The sequence below is a fragment of the Balaenoptera ricei genome, chromosome 7 (assembly GCF_028023285.1).
Source record: "Balaenoptera ricei isolate mBalRic1 chromosome 7, mBalRic1.hap2, whole genome shotgun sequence".
NCBI classification, from domain to species: domain Eukaryota; kingdom Metazoa; phylum Chordata; class Mammalia; order Artiodactyla; family Balaenopteridae; genus Balaenoptera; species Balaenoptera ricei.
Window position 1 is genome coordinate 62542833 of NC_082645.1, and position 17525 is coordinate 62560357.

At 36.5% G+C, this 17525-nt stretch overlaps 2 protein-coding genes across 6 annotated transcripts in view; one reads left to right on the plus strand and one right to left on the minus strand.

Moving 5' to 3' along the window:
- The window catches only part of CIR1 (corepressor interacting with RBPJ, CIR1), a 40485-nt gene extending 27538 nt beyond the window's left edge, over nt 1-12947 (minus strand). The window contains exons 1-6 of the mRNA XM_059928118.1: nt 12783-12947; nt 8368-8462; nt 2831-2904; nt 2254-2264; nt 2102-2166; nt 1678-1726 (exon numbers count right to left, since the gene is read on the minus strand). Of these exons, the coding sequence (XP_059784101.1) occupies nt 1678-1726; nt 2102-2166; nt 2254-2264; nt 2831-2904; nt 8368-8462; nt 12783-12854 (366 nt within the window). The 5' untranslated portion in view covers nt 12855-12947. The remainder of the gene's footprint in view (nt 1-1677; nt 1727-2101; nt 2167-2253; nt 2265-2830; nt 2905-8367; nt 8463-12782) is intronic.
- Nucleotides 12948-12968: 21 nt separating this feature from the next.
- SCRN3 (secernin 3) overlaps nt 12969-17525 on the plus strand; it is a 35482-nt gene continuing 30925 nt past the window's right edge. For 3 of the 5 annotated variants that reach the window (XM_059928119.1, XM_059928121.1, XM_059928122.1), the window contains exons 1-3: nt 12969-13048; nt 14930-15099; nt 17197-17378. In XM_059928119.1, the coding sequence (XP_059784102.1) occupies nt 14941-15099; nt 17197-17378 (341 nt within the window). In that variant the 5' untranslated portion in view covers nt 12969-13048; nt 14930-14940. Of the gene's footprint in view, nt 13049-14929; nt 15100-17196; nt 17379-17525 lie in introns of those variants that run through there. The other 2 variants (XM_059928123.1, XM_059928120.1) reach the window with 2 other exon arrangements.

Sequence of the window (17525 nt, forward strand, 5' to 3'; positions counted from 1 at the left end):
AAGGTGACCATATGTGCGTGGGTTTACCTCTGGGCTTCCTATCCTGTTCCATTGATCTGTATGTCTCTTTTTGTGCCAGTATCATACTGTCTTGATTACTGTAGCTTTGTCATATAGTCTGAAGTCAGGAAGCCTGTTTCCTCCAGCTCCATTTTTCTTTCTCAAGATTGCTTTGGCTATTTGGGGTCTTTGTGTTTCCATACAAATTGTGAAATTTTTTGTTCTAGTTCTGTGAAAAACGCCATTGGTGGTTTGATTGGGATTGCACTGAATCTGTAGATTGCTTTGGGTATAATAGTCATTTTCACAATGTTGATTCTTCCAATCCAAGAACATAGTATCTCTCCATCTGTTTGTATCATCTTCAATTTCTTTCATCAGTGTCTTACAGTTTTCTGCATACAGGTCTTTTGTCTCCTTAGGTAGGTTTATTCCTAGGTATTTTATTCTTTTTGTTGCAATGGTAAATGGGAGTGTTTCCTTAATTTCTCTTTCAGATTTTTCATCATTAGTGTATAGGAATGCAAGAGATTTCTGTGCATTAATTTTGTATCCTGCTACTTTACCAAATTCATTGATTAGCTCTAGTAGTTTTCTGGTAGCATCTTTAGGATTCTGTAGGTATAGTATCATGTCATCTGCAAACAGTGACAGTTTTTCTTCTTCTTTTCTGATCTGGATTCCTTTTATTTCTTTTTCTTCTCTGATTGCTGTGGCTAAAGCTTCCAAAACTATGTTGAATATTAGTGGTGAGAGTGGGCAACCTTGTCTTGTTCCTGATCTTAGTGGAAATGGTTTCAGTTTTTCACCATTGAGAACGATGTTGGCTGTGGGTTTGTCATATATGGCCTTTATTATGTTGAGGTAGGTTCCCTCTATGCCTACTTTCTAGAGAGTTTTTATCATAAATTGGTGTTGAATTTTGTCGAAAGCTTTTTCTGCATCTACTGAGATTATCATATAGTTTTTATCCTTCAATTTGTTAATATGGTGTATCACACTGATTGATCTGCGTATATTGAAGAATCCTTGCATGGAAGGCGGATTCTTAACCACTGGACCACCAGAGAAGTCCCTCCTATTTCTTTTTGTGTGTTACTTTGTGGCAATAAAACAATGTCATCCAAAAAGAAATGGCAAAATACCAAAAAAGAATGATGTCATGGCCTCATGTTAAATCCTCTCATTTTAAAAAATTAACCTTTGAGGTTTCAATTTTCTAAACCAGGGGCTGGCATACTTTTTCTGTAAAGGGCCAGATAGCAAATATTATAGGGTTTATGGGGCCAAAGGTCTCTGTTGCAACTACCCAACTCTGCCAATATAGCAGTAATATGTAAATGAATAAGTAAGGCAGTGTTCAAAAAATTGTTATTTATAACAAGGACCTGGCCCTCTGATGATAGTTTGTTCTGGTTCCAGACAGTTTTATATATTTTTTTGACCTTGAGCTAATTCTCCAAATTCCTTGAAAACCACAGAGACCATTATCATTATAACCCTCACAACAAAACTTTGAATCCTATCTTTTATCAGTTTAGTACATTTAATATTTTCTCTCCTAGTCCTTCTATTATCTGATATTATCTTTTCAGCTTTAAATACCTTTTGGACAACAGTATAAAGAAGTGTTTATAAAAAAAACTTATTCTTACAGTATAAATATGTGTCACTTGCCTGAATACCAAAGGGCTGATCTCTGATGTTCATGTCATCTTTGGCATATCTATTAAGGAGAGAAAATGTACAAACGCAATATTAAGAATAATTTAATAAGTAAACTAAAAATAGTTTTATAGTTCTGAGTAAATTATGAAATGTACAACTTCAATAAATAAATAGAACCATAAAATCTATTTAGTATTTCCAAACACCACTTCATTATTAAGTATCCAGTCTGATGATCTGTGATTTAAAAAAATGAAAAAAATTAAAATAGAACTAAAGACTATAATCAAGCAAATGAGTTGCATAAGACAAATCATTAAAAATAACTTTTCACATTAGTTGCTTTCTCTAATGAATAAAAAGGCAACATAAGATGGGATATTAGATAAATTTAATGATACACATTTTATCTTAAAAGAAAACCAGCTCTTACTTTTCTCGTGGGGCCCCTTTTTGCCATTCAAATTTGTATTCGGTCTCTCCTTCTGTTTCTTCTTTCTAAAAACATTCATTAAAGTCTTTCAATTTTTCCATAAAATTACAATCTATTGCAAATAAATCCAAACATAGAAAATAGTACTTTACCTCTTTGTTTTCTTGATTGCATATCAAAAACATGGGAGGAAAAAAAGGTAGGTTAAAAACTTCAACATAAAACTCTTCTATCATATACGACACTATGATATCATGGTATTTAATTGTAACTTGTAAGAATGTATTAGTTTGACTTTTTTTCTTAAGATAAAATTCAAATCACTGAAGGATAAAAAACAGTGAATAAGATAGTATTTAATAAGCACATTTATTTCTAGTCTTTAAATTTTTATATTTTCCATTGACAGTGAATATTATGCTTTGTATTTACAAGTATACTCAGTAAGAAGGACTAAATACACAAATTATAAAAGAATAAATGTACTTCTGGTGATGTTGAGATTATTTTCCTCCCCAAAGGACAAGTCATGAAATTATTACTAGATTAGACAAATATTTTTAGTATTTATTCTACTGTATTGATTGTAGTATTTTAAAAGATTATTTTACAGAAATAATAGCAATTTTAAAAGATGAAGAGCAACTTCTAAAAAATGTCTGTCATAACAGTTCTCAATCTTTAGTTGCAAACACATCAAAGACTTAAAAAAAGGAAATGACCGAGTACCTTTTTTAGCCCCTGGTGGAGCCTCATACATGAAATTAAGGCCATTCTTTACACGTTCATCTCCCATAAGCAATCTAAATAAAACAAGACATAAAGTTAGCAATTTTTTGTAGGAGGAAAAAATTACAGAAAAACTGTCCCTCCATACCCCTAAATCCTAAGGGAATTAGGATAAAATATATTTATTAGAGATAAAGTTCCAGAAGTTTACTCCACTGATTAGGTGACATCTGAAATATCTGATTGGAAATTCCAACAGTACTGCCTCTTTAGTAACTAGTTGTAAATTCTGAGACTTTCTCATTACCTGAGAGATCCCGGCCCTCCCAACTGAAATGAGGGAAAAAATGCCATGCTTCCCCTCACATGCTTTTCTTAAACTTTGAAATGCTGTGGAAATAGGGACAACTTTGAAATCCTATACGCCAACGCAAATTTGGAATTAAGTTAAATAGTGCCAACATTTTTTCTTAATTGTGAGGAATCAAACAGTTCTAGAAAAATGAGTCTCTCTGGAATTTCTTTAGGAAGGCAAATCCAATTAATTCTTAAAAGAGTCAAAGGCAATAAAAGAATCAAATTCTTTAGCGAGGCCAATGAAGAGAGAATAGTTTAAAGATAATCTACAACAGGTTAATTACTATGATGGACTGCTGCATCTTAAAAATCATTTTCTTTCTTTTTTTTTTTAATAAATTTATTTATTTTGTTTATTTATTTATTTTGGCTGCACTGGGTCTTCGCTGCTGCGTGCGGGCTTTCTCCAGTTGCAGTGAGCGGGGGCTACTCTTCGTGGTGGTGTGCGGGCTTCTCGTTGCTGTGGCTTCTCTTGTTGTGGAGCATGGGCTCTAGGCATGCAGGCTTCAGCAGTTGTGGCTCGCGGGCTCTAGAGTGCTGGCTCAGTAGTTGTGGCGCATGGGCTTAGTTGCTCTGCGGTATGTGGGACCTTCCCAGACCAGGGCTCGAAACCATGTCCCCTGCGTTGGCAGGCGGATTCTTAACCACTGCACCACCAGGGAAGCCCTTCATTTTGTTTTTATCATTTCTGTTTTAACACGAAAAGTTCCCTGTTTGGGTTCTGTTTAGAGAGATATGCTGTGCTTTTTAGAAAAAAAGCTCTGCTACTAATTGAATGAATGGTCAAGTTAAAGTTTTAATTCATAAGATCCAAGTAAAGTACTGATTATAAAGAAAAAGGCTAAAGAGTGAACAGAATTTTCTCTTATTTGGAAAAGGCTATCACAAAGGATAGCCTACATGATTATAGTTCGTCACTTTTTATTTCCACGGGTGTTTACAAAGAATTGTAAAAGAAGAAGAGGGCAAAAGGATGACAGGATCTACCTCTATACAGTGCGATATTATTCAGCAATAAAAGGGAATGAACTACTGACACATGCTACAACATGGATGAACTTCAAAAACACTGAAAAAAATGTTTTTTAAAATACATTTAAAAATTTTTAATTTTTAAATTTTAAATAATTATATTAAATGAAAGAAGCCAATCACAAAAGACCACATATTATATGATCCCATTTATATGACATTTCCAGAATAGGTGAATCTATAGAGACAAATAAATTAGTGGTTGCTTAGAGCTGAGAGGTATTAGGGGGCACAGGGTGTGGGAATGGGGAGTGACTGCTAATGGGTACAAGATTTCTTTTTCAGATGATGAAAATGTTCTGAAATGAGTTATGGTGATGGCTCCAAACTCTATAAATACACTTAAAACCAACATATACTTTAAAGTGTATAAATTATATCATATTAAATTAACACCATTTAAAAAATTAAAATGGACCACATGAAAAGCTCAACATCACTAGTTATTAGGGAAATGTAAATTAAAACCATGAGATACCATGTTGTACTCATTAGGATGCCTATCATCAAAAAAAAAAAAAAAAAGGAAAATAACAAATGTTGGCAAGGATGTGGAAAAACTGCATTGCTGGTGGGAATGTAAAATGGTACAGCCCCTATGGAAAACTGTTGGGTGGTTCTTCAACAGCCAAACACAGAATTACCAGATGATCCAGCAATTCTACTCCTAGGTAATACCCAAAGGAACTGAAAATAGGGAGCTGAACAATATGTGTATGCCAATGTTTATAGCAGCATTATTCAAAACAACCAAATGGTAGAAGCAATTCAAGTGTCCACTGATGGATGAATGGGTAGACCAACTGTGGTATACACATACAATGGAATGTTATTTGGCCATAAAAAGGAATAAGCTGTGATACATGCTACAATATGGATGAAACTTGAACATGTTATACTAAGTGAAGTACACCAGACACAAAAGGACAAATGTTGTGTAATGCCACTTATATAGTATATCTAGAATAGGCAAATTCATAGAGACAGAAAGAAGAATAGTGTTTACCAGGGGCTGGAGGGAGGGGGAATGGAGTTATTGTTTAACGGGTATAGAGTTTCTATTTGGGGTAATGAAAAAAATTTTGGAAATAGACAGTGGTAATGGTACCAACACTGTGAATGTAATTAACGCTGCTGAACTGCACACTTAAAAATGGCAAATTTTGTTTTATATATTCCCACCCCCGAAAAAGCATTTCATTTATATTGAAATGAAAATAACAAAATCAAAACTGGAATATCAATTTCATTTTGTGCAAAACTCAACAGGTATACAAAATAAAAGGAAAAGCTATGATATTGGCATTTCTGTTTTAACTTCAACTAAAATCCTGTACAGATTCTTTTTTTTGTTTTTTTTTTTGCTGTTGACTCTAAGCAGAGTGAAATGTACAGATTTTTGGACATCCTTTTATTTATCCAGTCAGAATAATAAATGTGATTGTCATCTTTAAAAAAAAGTATGTAGGGATCAATATCCACAAACATTAAGAAACATCTAGGACAGTTAAAAACTTAAAAGGGAAAAAAATAGAGTACTAAGGAACAGAATTGGCTATCAAGGACAATACTTCTGAATGAGGAAAACAGAAAACTGTAGCAAATCACTCCACATACTCATAAATTTGCTTTTATATACTCATAAATTCAAACAAACAAACCTAAAAGCAATGAACACACCTAGTGTCCAGATCCTGGTTTGTAAATATCTTTCTCCAATAAAAGGAACCAGGTTGATTCCAATGCTGGAGCAGGGAAAAATAAAAGACAAATTTTTGAGGATCTTGTAGTGCCAGGAAGAATTTTTTTTTTTTTTTTTTTTAAAAAAGGATGGGGCATGTTAAATGGACATAGGAGTCAAGCTGACAGAGCAGGCAAAGGCCAAAACTAGAACAATTTGAGCAAAAATATAAATAAGAGTATTAGATTATAACTGATTAAATAAATATCTGAGTCCATGCTGATAGGAATAAATGATTAAATAAATAAGTGAGTGAAAGAGAAAAATCCTCTTTCCAGAAAAATTCAAATTAAACAATGTAGAGGGACTGAAACAGAAAATCACTATTAGAATACCACAGTAATAACTGATGCAGGCAAGATCTATCAATGAATACTGACATCAGTGGGCAAAGTTCAGGATATGTGAATAGCTTCAAATATTTCCACCTCCACTATCTCTTCATTGGTGTAACTCAACTATATTGGCTGTTTTCTGAACATCCTCTCCATCTTCCCACCGTGATCATCTTTAATAAGCTTTTACTATATGTAAATCACGGTCTCTAAACGGTAGTGCTATTGACATTTTGGACTTGATCATTCTTTGAGTGCACTGTAGGCTGTTTTACAGCATCCCTAGAATCTACCCACTAGGTGCTCTTATCACCCAACCCCTGAGTTGTGACAATCAAAAAATGTGTCTAGGGACTTCCCTGGAGGTCCAGTAATTAAGAATCCGCCTTCCAAAGCAGGGGACACAGGTTCTATCACTGGTCGGGGAACTAAGATCCCACATGCCACAGGGCAACTAAGCCTGTGTGCTCTAAAACCCACGCGCCACAACTAGAGAGCCAGCACGCTGCAACTACCAAGCCTGCATGCTCTAGAGCCCACACGCCAGAACGAAAGATCCCACATGCTACAATGAAGATCCCACATGCCGCAACTAAGACCAGACGCGGCCAAAATAAATAAATAAATATATTTTTTTAATTAAAAAAAAAATGTGGACTTCCCTGGTAGCGTAGTGGTTAAGAATCTGCCTGCCAATGCAGGGGACACAGGTTCGAGCCCTGGTCCGGGAAGATCCCACATGCCGCGGAGCAACTAAGCCCGTGCGCCACAACTACTGAGCCTGCACTCTAAAGCCCGTGAGCCACAACTACTGAAGCCCATGCACCACAACTACTGGAGCCCACCCGCCTAGAGCCCGTGCTCCACAACAACAGAAGCCACCGCAATGAGAAGCCCATGCACTGCAACAAAGAGTAGCCCCCGCTCACCGCAACTAGAGAAAGCCCGTGTGCAGCAACAAAAACCCAACACAGCCAAAAATAAATTAAAAAAAAAAAAATGTGTCCAAACATTGCCACATGTCTCCTGGGGGCAATAATGGCCCTCAGTTGAGAACCAAAGATCTAAATCCTTACCATTCTTCACAGTTCAGCTTAAATGTCACCTCTTTTATGAAGTCTTACCTTGTTATCCCAAATGGAATTATTTTCTTATGCTAGCATGTCACAGTTTTTATAAAGTGTGTTTTCAATCAGTTATTACTTTCAGCCTTGAACTATATGTATGTACATATCCCTTATTAGATTTTCTTGGGGGTAGAAACTATGCATCACAATTTTATAGGCCACTACAACACCATTTGTTGTCTTACATGAAGTAGGCACTCAATAAAAGTTAATCAGATTAAATAAATGAGTGAGAAAAGTACTTAATTAAACTAAACATTTTATTTCTTTAATTTTGCTCTCATATACTATATTTTAAAGAGAGTATTTAGTAATAGTTTAGTATTACTTCGCTTAAGTTCCATGTTTTGATGAAATATACGACTGAGTGGAAGAGAAAATATGACTTATCTAACTAAAGCACCACTATTCATTTGCTTGATTAACCAAGAGAAATCAGCTTCAGAGTTAGACCTGCAAATACAAACATAAATGACAATAGCTAAAGGGCAGGTACTGTACCGTAGTAAACCAATGAAGAACTAACTGTAGCTCTGATCCTGCCATTAACAGAACAATGACACGCAGGTCAAGTAGAGACACTTCAATTTACTTCTTGAAGCTGTCCTGTGCACCTTTTCATTTCAGTGTATGTTGAAGAAATATCTTTGTAAGAGGCCTCAGTAGTTCAAGTATAGACATTTATTTTTCTTCTAAGTTTTGTATAAGTTGGGACTTCCCTATAAACTGTATGTGGAGTCACATCAATCAATATTTTATGTGAATTATGGGTAAGGTTGGAAAAAGTGCCCATCTATCAATATAAGAGTAAAGACAGTTCACAGGGAATACAATCCTATCATTGGGGCATTCAATTCAATAAAGCTAATTTAATATATGATTCAGTAAAGGATATTCTCATGCAATTGACTATTCTAAAAACACCAGCATAGTGGAATTTCTTACCTATTATCATATGATTCTTGTTCTTTAAGATATTGTTGCATTAATTCTTCTTGTTTCTTCTTATCATATGATATTTTCTGTTCTGCCATCCATACCTAAATTAGTAAAGTACAAAACTTAAGTAGGAAGTTTGCTCTCTTTATAATAAAATATAAAATGCTATTGTATATAGTTTACAACATCATCTATTTTGGTCATAATGTCATTATCACAAAACAACAGTTGAAAATCTGATTTGTGCTTTTATACAAGTCCTTAAATATAATCATTCAAAACACCTAAACTTTCAGGCAAAAATGTCAAACTTGAGAACCACGCTGAGCACTTGGGGTACAACTGCTTCTTGCATTAAGTCCCTCTGTTGTTTCAGAGATGAGAACGACCATCTCTCTACATGGAATATGTCTAGTCCAAAAAACATACAGGGCACAACCAGTAAGGTTAAACGGTGCCCATGGATGCCAGTGGGTGTCAATGACACCCCAAGAGAGGAGAAATGGAAGACAAATAGGAGAAAAAAAGGAAAGGAGATGAAAGGTAGTTGTAGAAAAAAGGGAAGAGACAAGAGAGGAATCAAAGAGATGCATCTGACGTCCTGCAGTTGCTCAAGAGCACCACCACCATAGGCTGAATGCGTCCCTATGTGAAATTCTCAGAATCGTAAAAGTGGTGAAGGTAAAAAGCCCACACAACTTAGGCAAGGATATTTAATCATGTTACTTCCAGGTTTAAAAGGTATCAGTGACTTCCCACCTCCTATAAAGTAAAGGACAAAATGTTTGATAACCATTCAACATAAACAGCAAGGCAAAACTTTCTCTCCCAACAAGCTAAGTTTTAAGAAGGTAAATTCAAGGAAAAATACTTACACTGATGAAATTATAATTATTAAATGTAGGTGGGGGCAGATAAGTGTGGGGAGAACGATGGGGGACAAGACTGCCATTATTCAATTTTAGATGCAAAACAGTAGTTATCAGTATTTAATAGTGCTCAGATAGGAAGCTTCTATGGGCACCATAATCTGAGATTAATATGAGATAAAAGCAAAAATAGAAATGAAAAGAGAACCCTTCAGGGACAGATATACCAGAAATTTCTTTTGGTATAAGTTTCTGAAAGTTTCTTCCACTGCCTTCATAACATAATATACATGCCATAACCAATATAACGTTATAGTAGAAGAAAAGTCTACACTTGGGATGAGCAGTAAAAGGCACATGTTTGGAATTTTCACTGTAGCTCAAAATGCAAACAGTTGCAATAGAAAAATGCAAGGTGTCATTGCCTGGTCAAATAATATATTAATAATAACATTCTAATGATTAACATATTACTTCTAACAATAACTACCATTTATTTAAAACTTTAGATTTTACAAAGTTATTTTACTAGTCTCAATTGCTCAAGAGCTTAAATACATGAATATTTATGATGAACTAGACTAAAAAGTAGTAAAACATATTCTTGCCTACAAAATGCTCAGAATCTGCTAATAGAAAATCATACTAACTTTTCCGTATGTTTAAGATATTTCATAATAAAAAAGACAGGAATTGTGTAAATAAACAGTAACAATATTTGGGCCTGGGCTGAGGGCGGGGGAGGGGGGGCACATGGTGACTGTGTTTTTCATAACTATGTTTCTATATGGTTGCATTTACGCCAATAAATCCTCAGCTGGGAAAAAAAATAGTAACAATAAAAATTGATATTTGGAACAGAATATGTTCAACATGAAGAAAGAGAACAAGACAGTGTTCTAGGGGGCAAGGAAGAAGGCTGGTATAATGGAATGCTTTATAGCCAAGTTTTGGTTTTTAGAAGTTCTTTATTTTTTAAATGAAGTAACTATATTCACAGGTAGCCAATATTATTCCTGTTTTGTATATCCTTCCAAAGATGTTCACATGGACATACACATAATATACATAATATAATATACACACATGCATTTTTTGGTCACTCTTTTCATAAGTGGTAACATATACAGCATATATATACAATATGCTGTACACAGAGAATATGTATAAAATAAAATTCTATACCATGAAGATCATTCCCAGATCAGTAAACAAAACACTTTCTTGTTTTCTGGAGGATGGGGTGCTGAAGAATATCATTCTTTTGTGGGGCTACACCACCATTCATTTAACCAATCTCCTGCTGTACTGATGGGCATTAAGAAATTTCCAATCTTTTACTATTACAAACTCAGCTGCAATAAGTAACCCTGTTACACAAGTAGCTTCATACATGTTAAACAGGATTTTGAAGCATATCAAAATTTTGCCAAGGGAAAAACAGGGTAAGATATTACCAGCAGAGGGAACAACTCAGACAAAGATCCAAAAGTGTAAAACAGGAATTGAGTAGCTTGATTTTACCGGAGTATAAAATCTATGGTGGGAGAATAGCAGTAAGGCATGAAGAAGGAAAAATAAACTGGAGCCTGGTTACCTGGACTTAATCCTGTAGTATTTTAATAAGGAGCTAGAAGAAATCAGAGTTGCGCTTTAAAATGACTACTCTATGGAAACACCCAAATATTCATCAAATGATGGATAAATAAAATGTGCTATATCCATATAATGGAATTATTCAGCAATAAAAAGGAATGTAATACTGATACATTCTACAACATGAACTCTGAAACATTATACTAAGTGAAAGAAGGCAGTCACAAAAAAATCACATATTGCATGATTCCATTTATATGAAATGTCCAGAATAGGCAAATCCACAGAAACAAAAAGCAGATTAGTGGTTGACTAGGGCTGGGGAGGGGGAAGGATTAAGGACAAATGGGGAGTGACTGTTAATAGATATGGGTTTAAGCGGGGTAGGGGGGGGTGATGAAAACCTTTTAGAACTTTTGTGGTGATGATAAAATTCATAAATATACTAAAAACTACTGAATTGAACACTTTAAATGGGTGATTGTACGGTATGTGAATTATACCTCAATAAAACTGTTAAATTAAAAAAAAATTATTCTGATGGCTAGATGGGTAGAGAATGGATTTGAGAGGGGTCAAGACTGGCAGCAGAAAAACCAGCTAGGAAATATAACTGTCTAGGTGAAAGATGATGAAGGTCTAAGCTAAGATACAGGCAGTAGTGACAAGGAGGAGAGATGGATTCAACAGATACCTGAGACGTAAGACCAATAGAAATTATTAGCTGACAAGATAAAGGAGTGATGGGAAAGGACGAATCCTGAGTCTCTGGCCTGGGTGACTGGATGAAGGGTTGTGTTACTACCTGTATTTCCTACTGATATGAGAACAGGAAGTATAAAAAGAAGAGCAGATTTAGGATAAAAGGTAAATTCCATTTCAAATATGTTGAGTTTGAGATGCCTGTACGATATCAAGATGAAACTGTCTAGTATATAGTTGTCTTCAGGTGCCTCCAGCTAAGGGGAAAGATCTCGCACTGTAGATTTGAGAGTCAGGAGTAAATAAGGGGTGGTTAAAACTATAAAATTGGCTGTGATTGTTTGGGAAAGCATACAGAGTAAGCAAGACATGGGCCAGGGATGACACTCTTGTTACCACCTGTATTTTAGGAGCAGACTAAGGATAAGGGTGTGTGTAGAGGCAATTAACATTTTATTGAGCACTCCCTTTATGTGTTGGGCAGAGTGCTAGGTGGTGGTACTTGTTTCAAAGTCTTTATCTACACCATCTTATTTAGTCCTCATAACAATTTCACAAGTCAAGGCAACTGATATTAATCATTCTTAACTTATACATTAGGACACTGAGGATCAGGGACATTAAATATTTTGTGTAAGGTCTCAGGGCTAAAAGTGACTGTGCTGGAAAAACAGAATCTAGGTCTGGTTTCAATGCTCATACTCCTCCTACCTCACCATTCTGCTTTCCACTACTATAATATTCAACACAGTTTTTCTGTACTGGACGTAGTAGACCTGTAAGTGGTTATTTAAAAAGCCAAAGTTCAATGAGGTCACCAGACAGACGGTACATGATCAAGTGGGATAAAAAGAGTAAGCAAGGTGTGACTTTATTTCCCTTTTAAGATCTATCTTAAATAGACAGGGAGTCTTCTTTGTACAGGACAGCGGAGCTCAGAAGCCGTGATCTCTGGGATTCGAAAAGACAACATCAGAATCTGCTGCGGGAAGTTATGAGGAAGCCGGTTATCGGTCTTCATATCTTAAAGATTTACATTCTAGCTGACAAAACCGAAAGAGCACACAGAGCCGCCCGTCTCCTGGCTGATGTATAATAGAATAAACGTCGAGGGCCAGCCGGGAAGGGACGAGAACGCCAGGGCTTTAGGCATGGAGAAGAGGCGACTGTCCCAGGGATCCCAGAGACACCACCACTCTCACCTCCAGGAACCCCTGGGAACCCAGGCGCCAAGGGCCTGCTCCCCGTACTCACTTTTTTGATGTTGGATTTGGAGGCAGGATGAAAGTCCTTCTTGCACATGAAATTGGCGAAGGATTTTCCCATTTTGGAGCCTGAGCTGGGGAAGGCAGCCGCTAGATCTGAGAGCAACGTAAACAAACTCTGCCGCCTAACCGGAACTACGCCTGCCGTGGCAGAGGGAACTTCCGGGGTCAAAAGGGACAGCTTCCGGCAATTAGCGCCTCTGCCGCTCCCTCTTCGCCCCTTCGTCCTTTCACTTTGGGCCCCTCGGAGGCCAGGTGAGGGGCGTGCACGGGGGTGGGGCGAGCATAGTAGTTGTTGGAAGCGGAAAGTCGGGAACTGCGGCGCGGCGGGGCCGAGGGGGTCCTGGGAGGGGCTGCTGGGAGGGGCTCCTGGGAGGGGTCCGGGTCGCGGCGCGGGCTGCAGTTCGAGTGCAGCCACTTCGGGTGCAGCCAGTTTGGGTGCGGAGTGCGGGCTTGGTGGCGGCTTATCTGCAAGGAGGTGTTTGAAGTCCGAACCCTTTACTCTGTGAACTCCATTTCGAGTTACGTAAACTTTTCTAAACCAACTTTTTCCATCTGTGTTGCTAAAGTAGTAATTCTTGCCCTAACTGTAGCACGTTTGTGAGGATCGAACGATGTGATGTGTCTGAAACCGCTTGGTGAACTAAAGCATATAGTAGAATGTCATAAGTAGAATGTCAACTCCAAAGGAACGAGGACTCTATTTTGTTACCAGTACGGTGCCTGGTGCAGAAAGATATTCATGAACATTTGTTAAATGACGAATACATTTTAGGAGTTAGTAAAGGCTCTCAAGGCTTCCCCTCCTTAATGGCCTAGGTGTCTTCTTAACTAGGTGGCATGTTTCCTTAGCTTTCCTCATTACCGCAGTTAGCTCAGATCACCCATTGAAGCTTGATGGCTCTTGAAACTTCACGGTTTTGAGTGGACGTGGCTGCTACTGCTGAGGGGATCCACCAACCAAATCCTCTCGCGGGAGGGGGTGAGCGTGACGTCAAGAATAAGCCTTTTGTAAGAAATTGACTCTTCTGACGAATAATAACTGTAACAGCTCTAAGTGTCTGATATGTTCTAACAACTGAAAAACGCTTTACACACTGTCTTATTAAATTCTCATAACAGCCCCCGAGATATTTACCGATGAGGCAGGAGACTTAGAGATTAAATAGCCTGCCAAAGTTAGGTAGTGGTGGAATTAGCTTTGGAACACAAATAGAAGGCGATCTAGGATATAAAGGTTGAAATTCACACGGAAAAGAACAGAAGCAATGGTGACCGCTCTGTTTCCATCATTGAGGAAAAAAGAAAAACCCTTAGGTGTTTCAGGCTGAAGTTGTTTCTTTCTTACTTGACTCATTTTGTTTTCTTTTGAATGAATCATTTATTACATTTAAATCTGAAACTCTAAGACAATGTGCCATTCTGGAAGCAAACAAATTCTACTAAATTGAGGATTTAAGATTTTCCAAATTACAAATGAAGACATGATCTTGATATTAAATTATACAATCAGGATTCACAAGTTGAATGTGAACGTCTTCCTGGAAATACCAACAATTTGGAATTTTATTGACATGTTTTTGTATTTGTCCAATTCAGTGAGTCTGTTTCAAAATTTCAGTCTTATTAGTACTGTAACCAGTTCAAAAGAGACCCCTTCTTCCTGCCTTTGAGGAAACACTGGGTATATAATACTGTGACTTTTCCATAAGTTCCAGTGATGAGAATACAAAGATTAATAAGACATACTCTCAGCTCTCAAGGATCTCACTGTCCACTAAGAAGACATATATACACAAATATGGTCTTCATAACAGTAGAGCTAGGTACAGGTGTTCCCAAATATGGAAATAGTGAAAGGAGATTCAAGGAAGACTTCAGGAGAGAAAGAGCTTAGAGAGTAAATTTGACCTATAATCTAGAAGAAGGTACTTGTCATTCCTATTTTCTTACTAAATCTTGTAGTACTAGATTGATTCCCAAGTCATTTTCTTACTGATATGAAATTTGAAACTTTAATGAGTATCCTGTGTTAGATATGGCAGTAATATCCCCTGGTCATCAAGTAAAACTCTTTGTTTTGTATATACTAAAAATGCTTTTCTTTTTATTTTGAATCTTCCATATGATTTTTAGTTTTAAAAAAAATGGAACCTTGTTCCTGTGACACTTTTGTGGCACTACCTCCAGCAACAGTTAATAACAGGATTATTTTTGGAAAAAATTCAGATAGACCCTGTGATGAAGTACAGGAGGTAGTTTATTTTCCTGCTGCAGTTCATGACAACCTGAAGGAACATCTTAAGGTAGGTGAAATGCATGTTTTGTTAGCAATATTTTTCTTTAAAAATATCATAAACAGGTTTTTAAAAATCATTAGCTAGCCATTTGGCAGAGGCTATAGAAGTTAAAAATTTAAGAATTTAAATTTGAAAAATAATTTGAATCAGAACTAGACTTCTGGTCTTTAATTTCAATGATTTGGAGGAATCTGAAATAACAATAATAAGAATTGTTAATTCTTTGATCAGATATTTGAATGCTTACCATATGCAAGCATGTCGAATAGTGCAAAGGGATTTAAAGCCTGCTGTCAAGACTAGTTCTGTCTTCCAGGAGCTTAGAGTCTAGTAGAGGAATAGGATGTGTATGTAACTAACTGCATTGTAAAAAAGGATGGTTTAAATGCTAAATTTAAGTAAGGGCAGCAAGTTGTGACATCAGTGGAGAAGCAAGTAATTCAGACTAGGAATTAAGGAAGGCTTCACCAAGAGTTGGGGTTTCAGCTGGAGTTTGATGGGCAAAAAGGATTCTGATTGGTGTAGAATAGGAAAAGTCATTCCAGACTCTGGAAGTAACAATTTTATCATCAAAAAAGGTTTTTTGATCCAGTGGTAACACTGTCAACACTATGCAATTTATGCAGTCATTTGATAGTATACAGGTCAATTAAAGGATCCTTTAAATTTTTTATTAAAAAAATCCATTTAGCATGGAACTTAAAGTAAAAATTTCATACTATGCTTTTATTCCTAAGTTATATATTTTTTAGATTCCTTTTTATTGATATTCTAATACCAAAATATATTAAATATTAGACATTTTATGTATACAGTTGTTCCTCCACATCCGTGGGGGATTGGTTCCAGGAGCCCCTAGGATATCAAAATCCTTTGATGCTTAAGTCCCTTATATAAAATAGCATATAAATGCGTATAACCTATGCACATCCTCCTGTAAACTTTAAATTTTCTCTAGACTATTTATAGTACAATGTGAGTGGTATGTAAATAGTTGTAAATACAATGTAAATGCTGTCTAAATAGTTGCCAGCAAGTGTCAAATTCAAGTTTTGCTTTTTGGAACTTTCTGGAATGTTTTATTTTTCCTGAATAGTTTCAATCTGTGTTTGGTTGAATCTGTGGACGTGGAACCTGTGTGTGTGGAGGACTGACTTTACTAGGCCAATTTTTTTCTTTTGCTGAGATTATTTATTCATCTTGGGTCCATTTCTTTTTTTAATTATTTTTTATTTATTTGGTTGCACCGGGTCTTAGTTGCGGTAGGCAGGCTCCTTAGTTGCAGCTCATCAGCTCCTTAGTTGAGGTACGTGGGCACCTTAGTTTTGGCGTGCAAACTCTTAGTTGCGGCGTGCGAACTCTTAGTTGCAGCATGCATGTGGGATCTAGTTCCCTGACCAGGGATCGAACCCAGGCCCCCTGCACTGGGAGCATGGAGTATTATACACTGCGCCACCAGGGAAGTCCCTTGGATCCATTTGTATTTTATCTCTTCATATTTAAGTCTCACCTATCCTCTAACAGTGGTTCTCATTCTTTTCACTGCTGTGGACATATTCGGTGATTCCCACATATGACATGGGCATCTATGTATTTAAGGGCTACCATATGGAACTTACATCACCAATCAAGAAACACTGGACATTGAGTTTGAGATCTGTTTCCTTACACTTCAACTCAGATACATCTTTCTCTACAAAATGTTTCAAGATTCCACAACTAGAAACTATCCCTTTCCTGAGCTTCCATTAGCACCCCATCTTCACTTTTCTTCATAGTCTTTATACTTTATATTTCATTGTATCTTAGGTAATGTAGAAGTCTTAGTTTCTTGACAGCAAGATCCGCATCTGATTCATCTTTGAAACCAATATATCTCTTAGCAGAGTGCTTTATCGTAGGAGATGCTTAGCAAATATCTGAATGAATAAATGCTCTAGGGACAATTCTGAATATGTTTTAAGCGTAATGCCTCTATTATTGAAATTTTCAATTTAGTTATCTCTTTCGTAATCGTCACGTCTTCTGATGGATTTTAAGATTCTAGACTTTGATAACTTTTCTTTTTTGGTTTTATTGTTGTTGCTATGACTTTCTCTACAGTGTACTTACATAGAAATTGATCAAGTTCCTGAAACATATGCTATTGTCCTTAGTCGCCCAGCTTGGTTATGGGGGGCAGAAATGGGAGCCAATGAGCATGGAGTTTGCATTGGCAATGAAGCTGTATGGGGAAGAGAAGAAGTTTGTGATGAAGAGGCACTACTGGGCATGGACCTTGTCAGGTTATTTTTTTGTTATATTTTTGCACTGTAGAACTTGTCTAAATTTAAGATTTGTTGTAACTCTTAACATGTTTTATCTTCCCTTTTTTTTTCATTTTTTGGACTTTGATACTTTATAGTTTGTGTTAAAAATGCTTCAGAATGCAG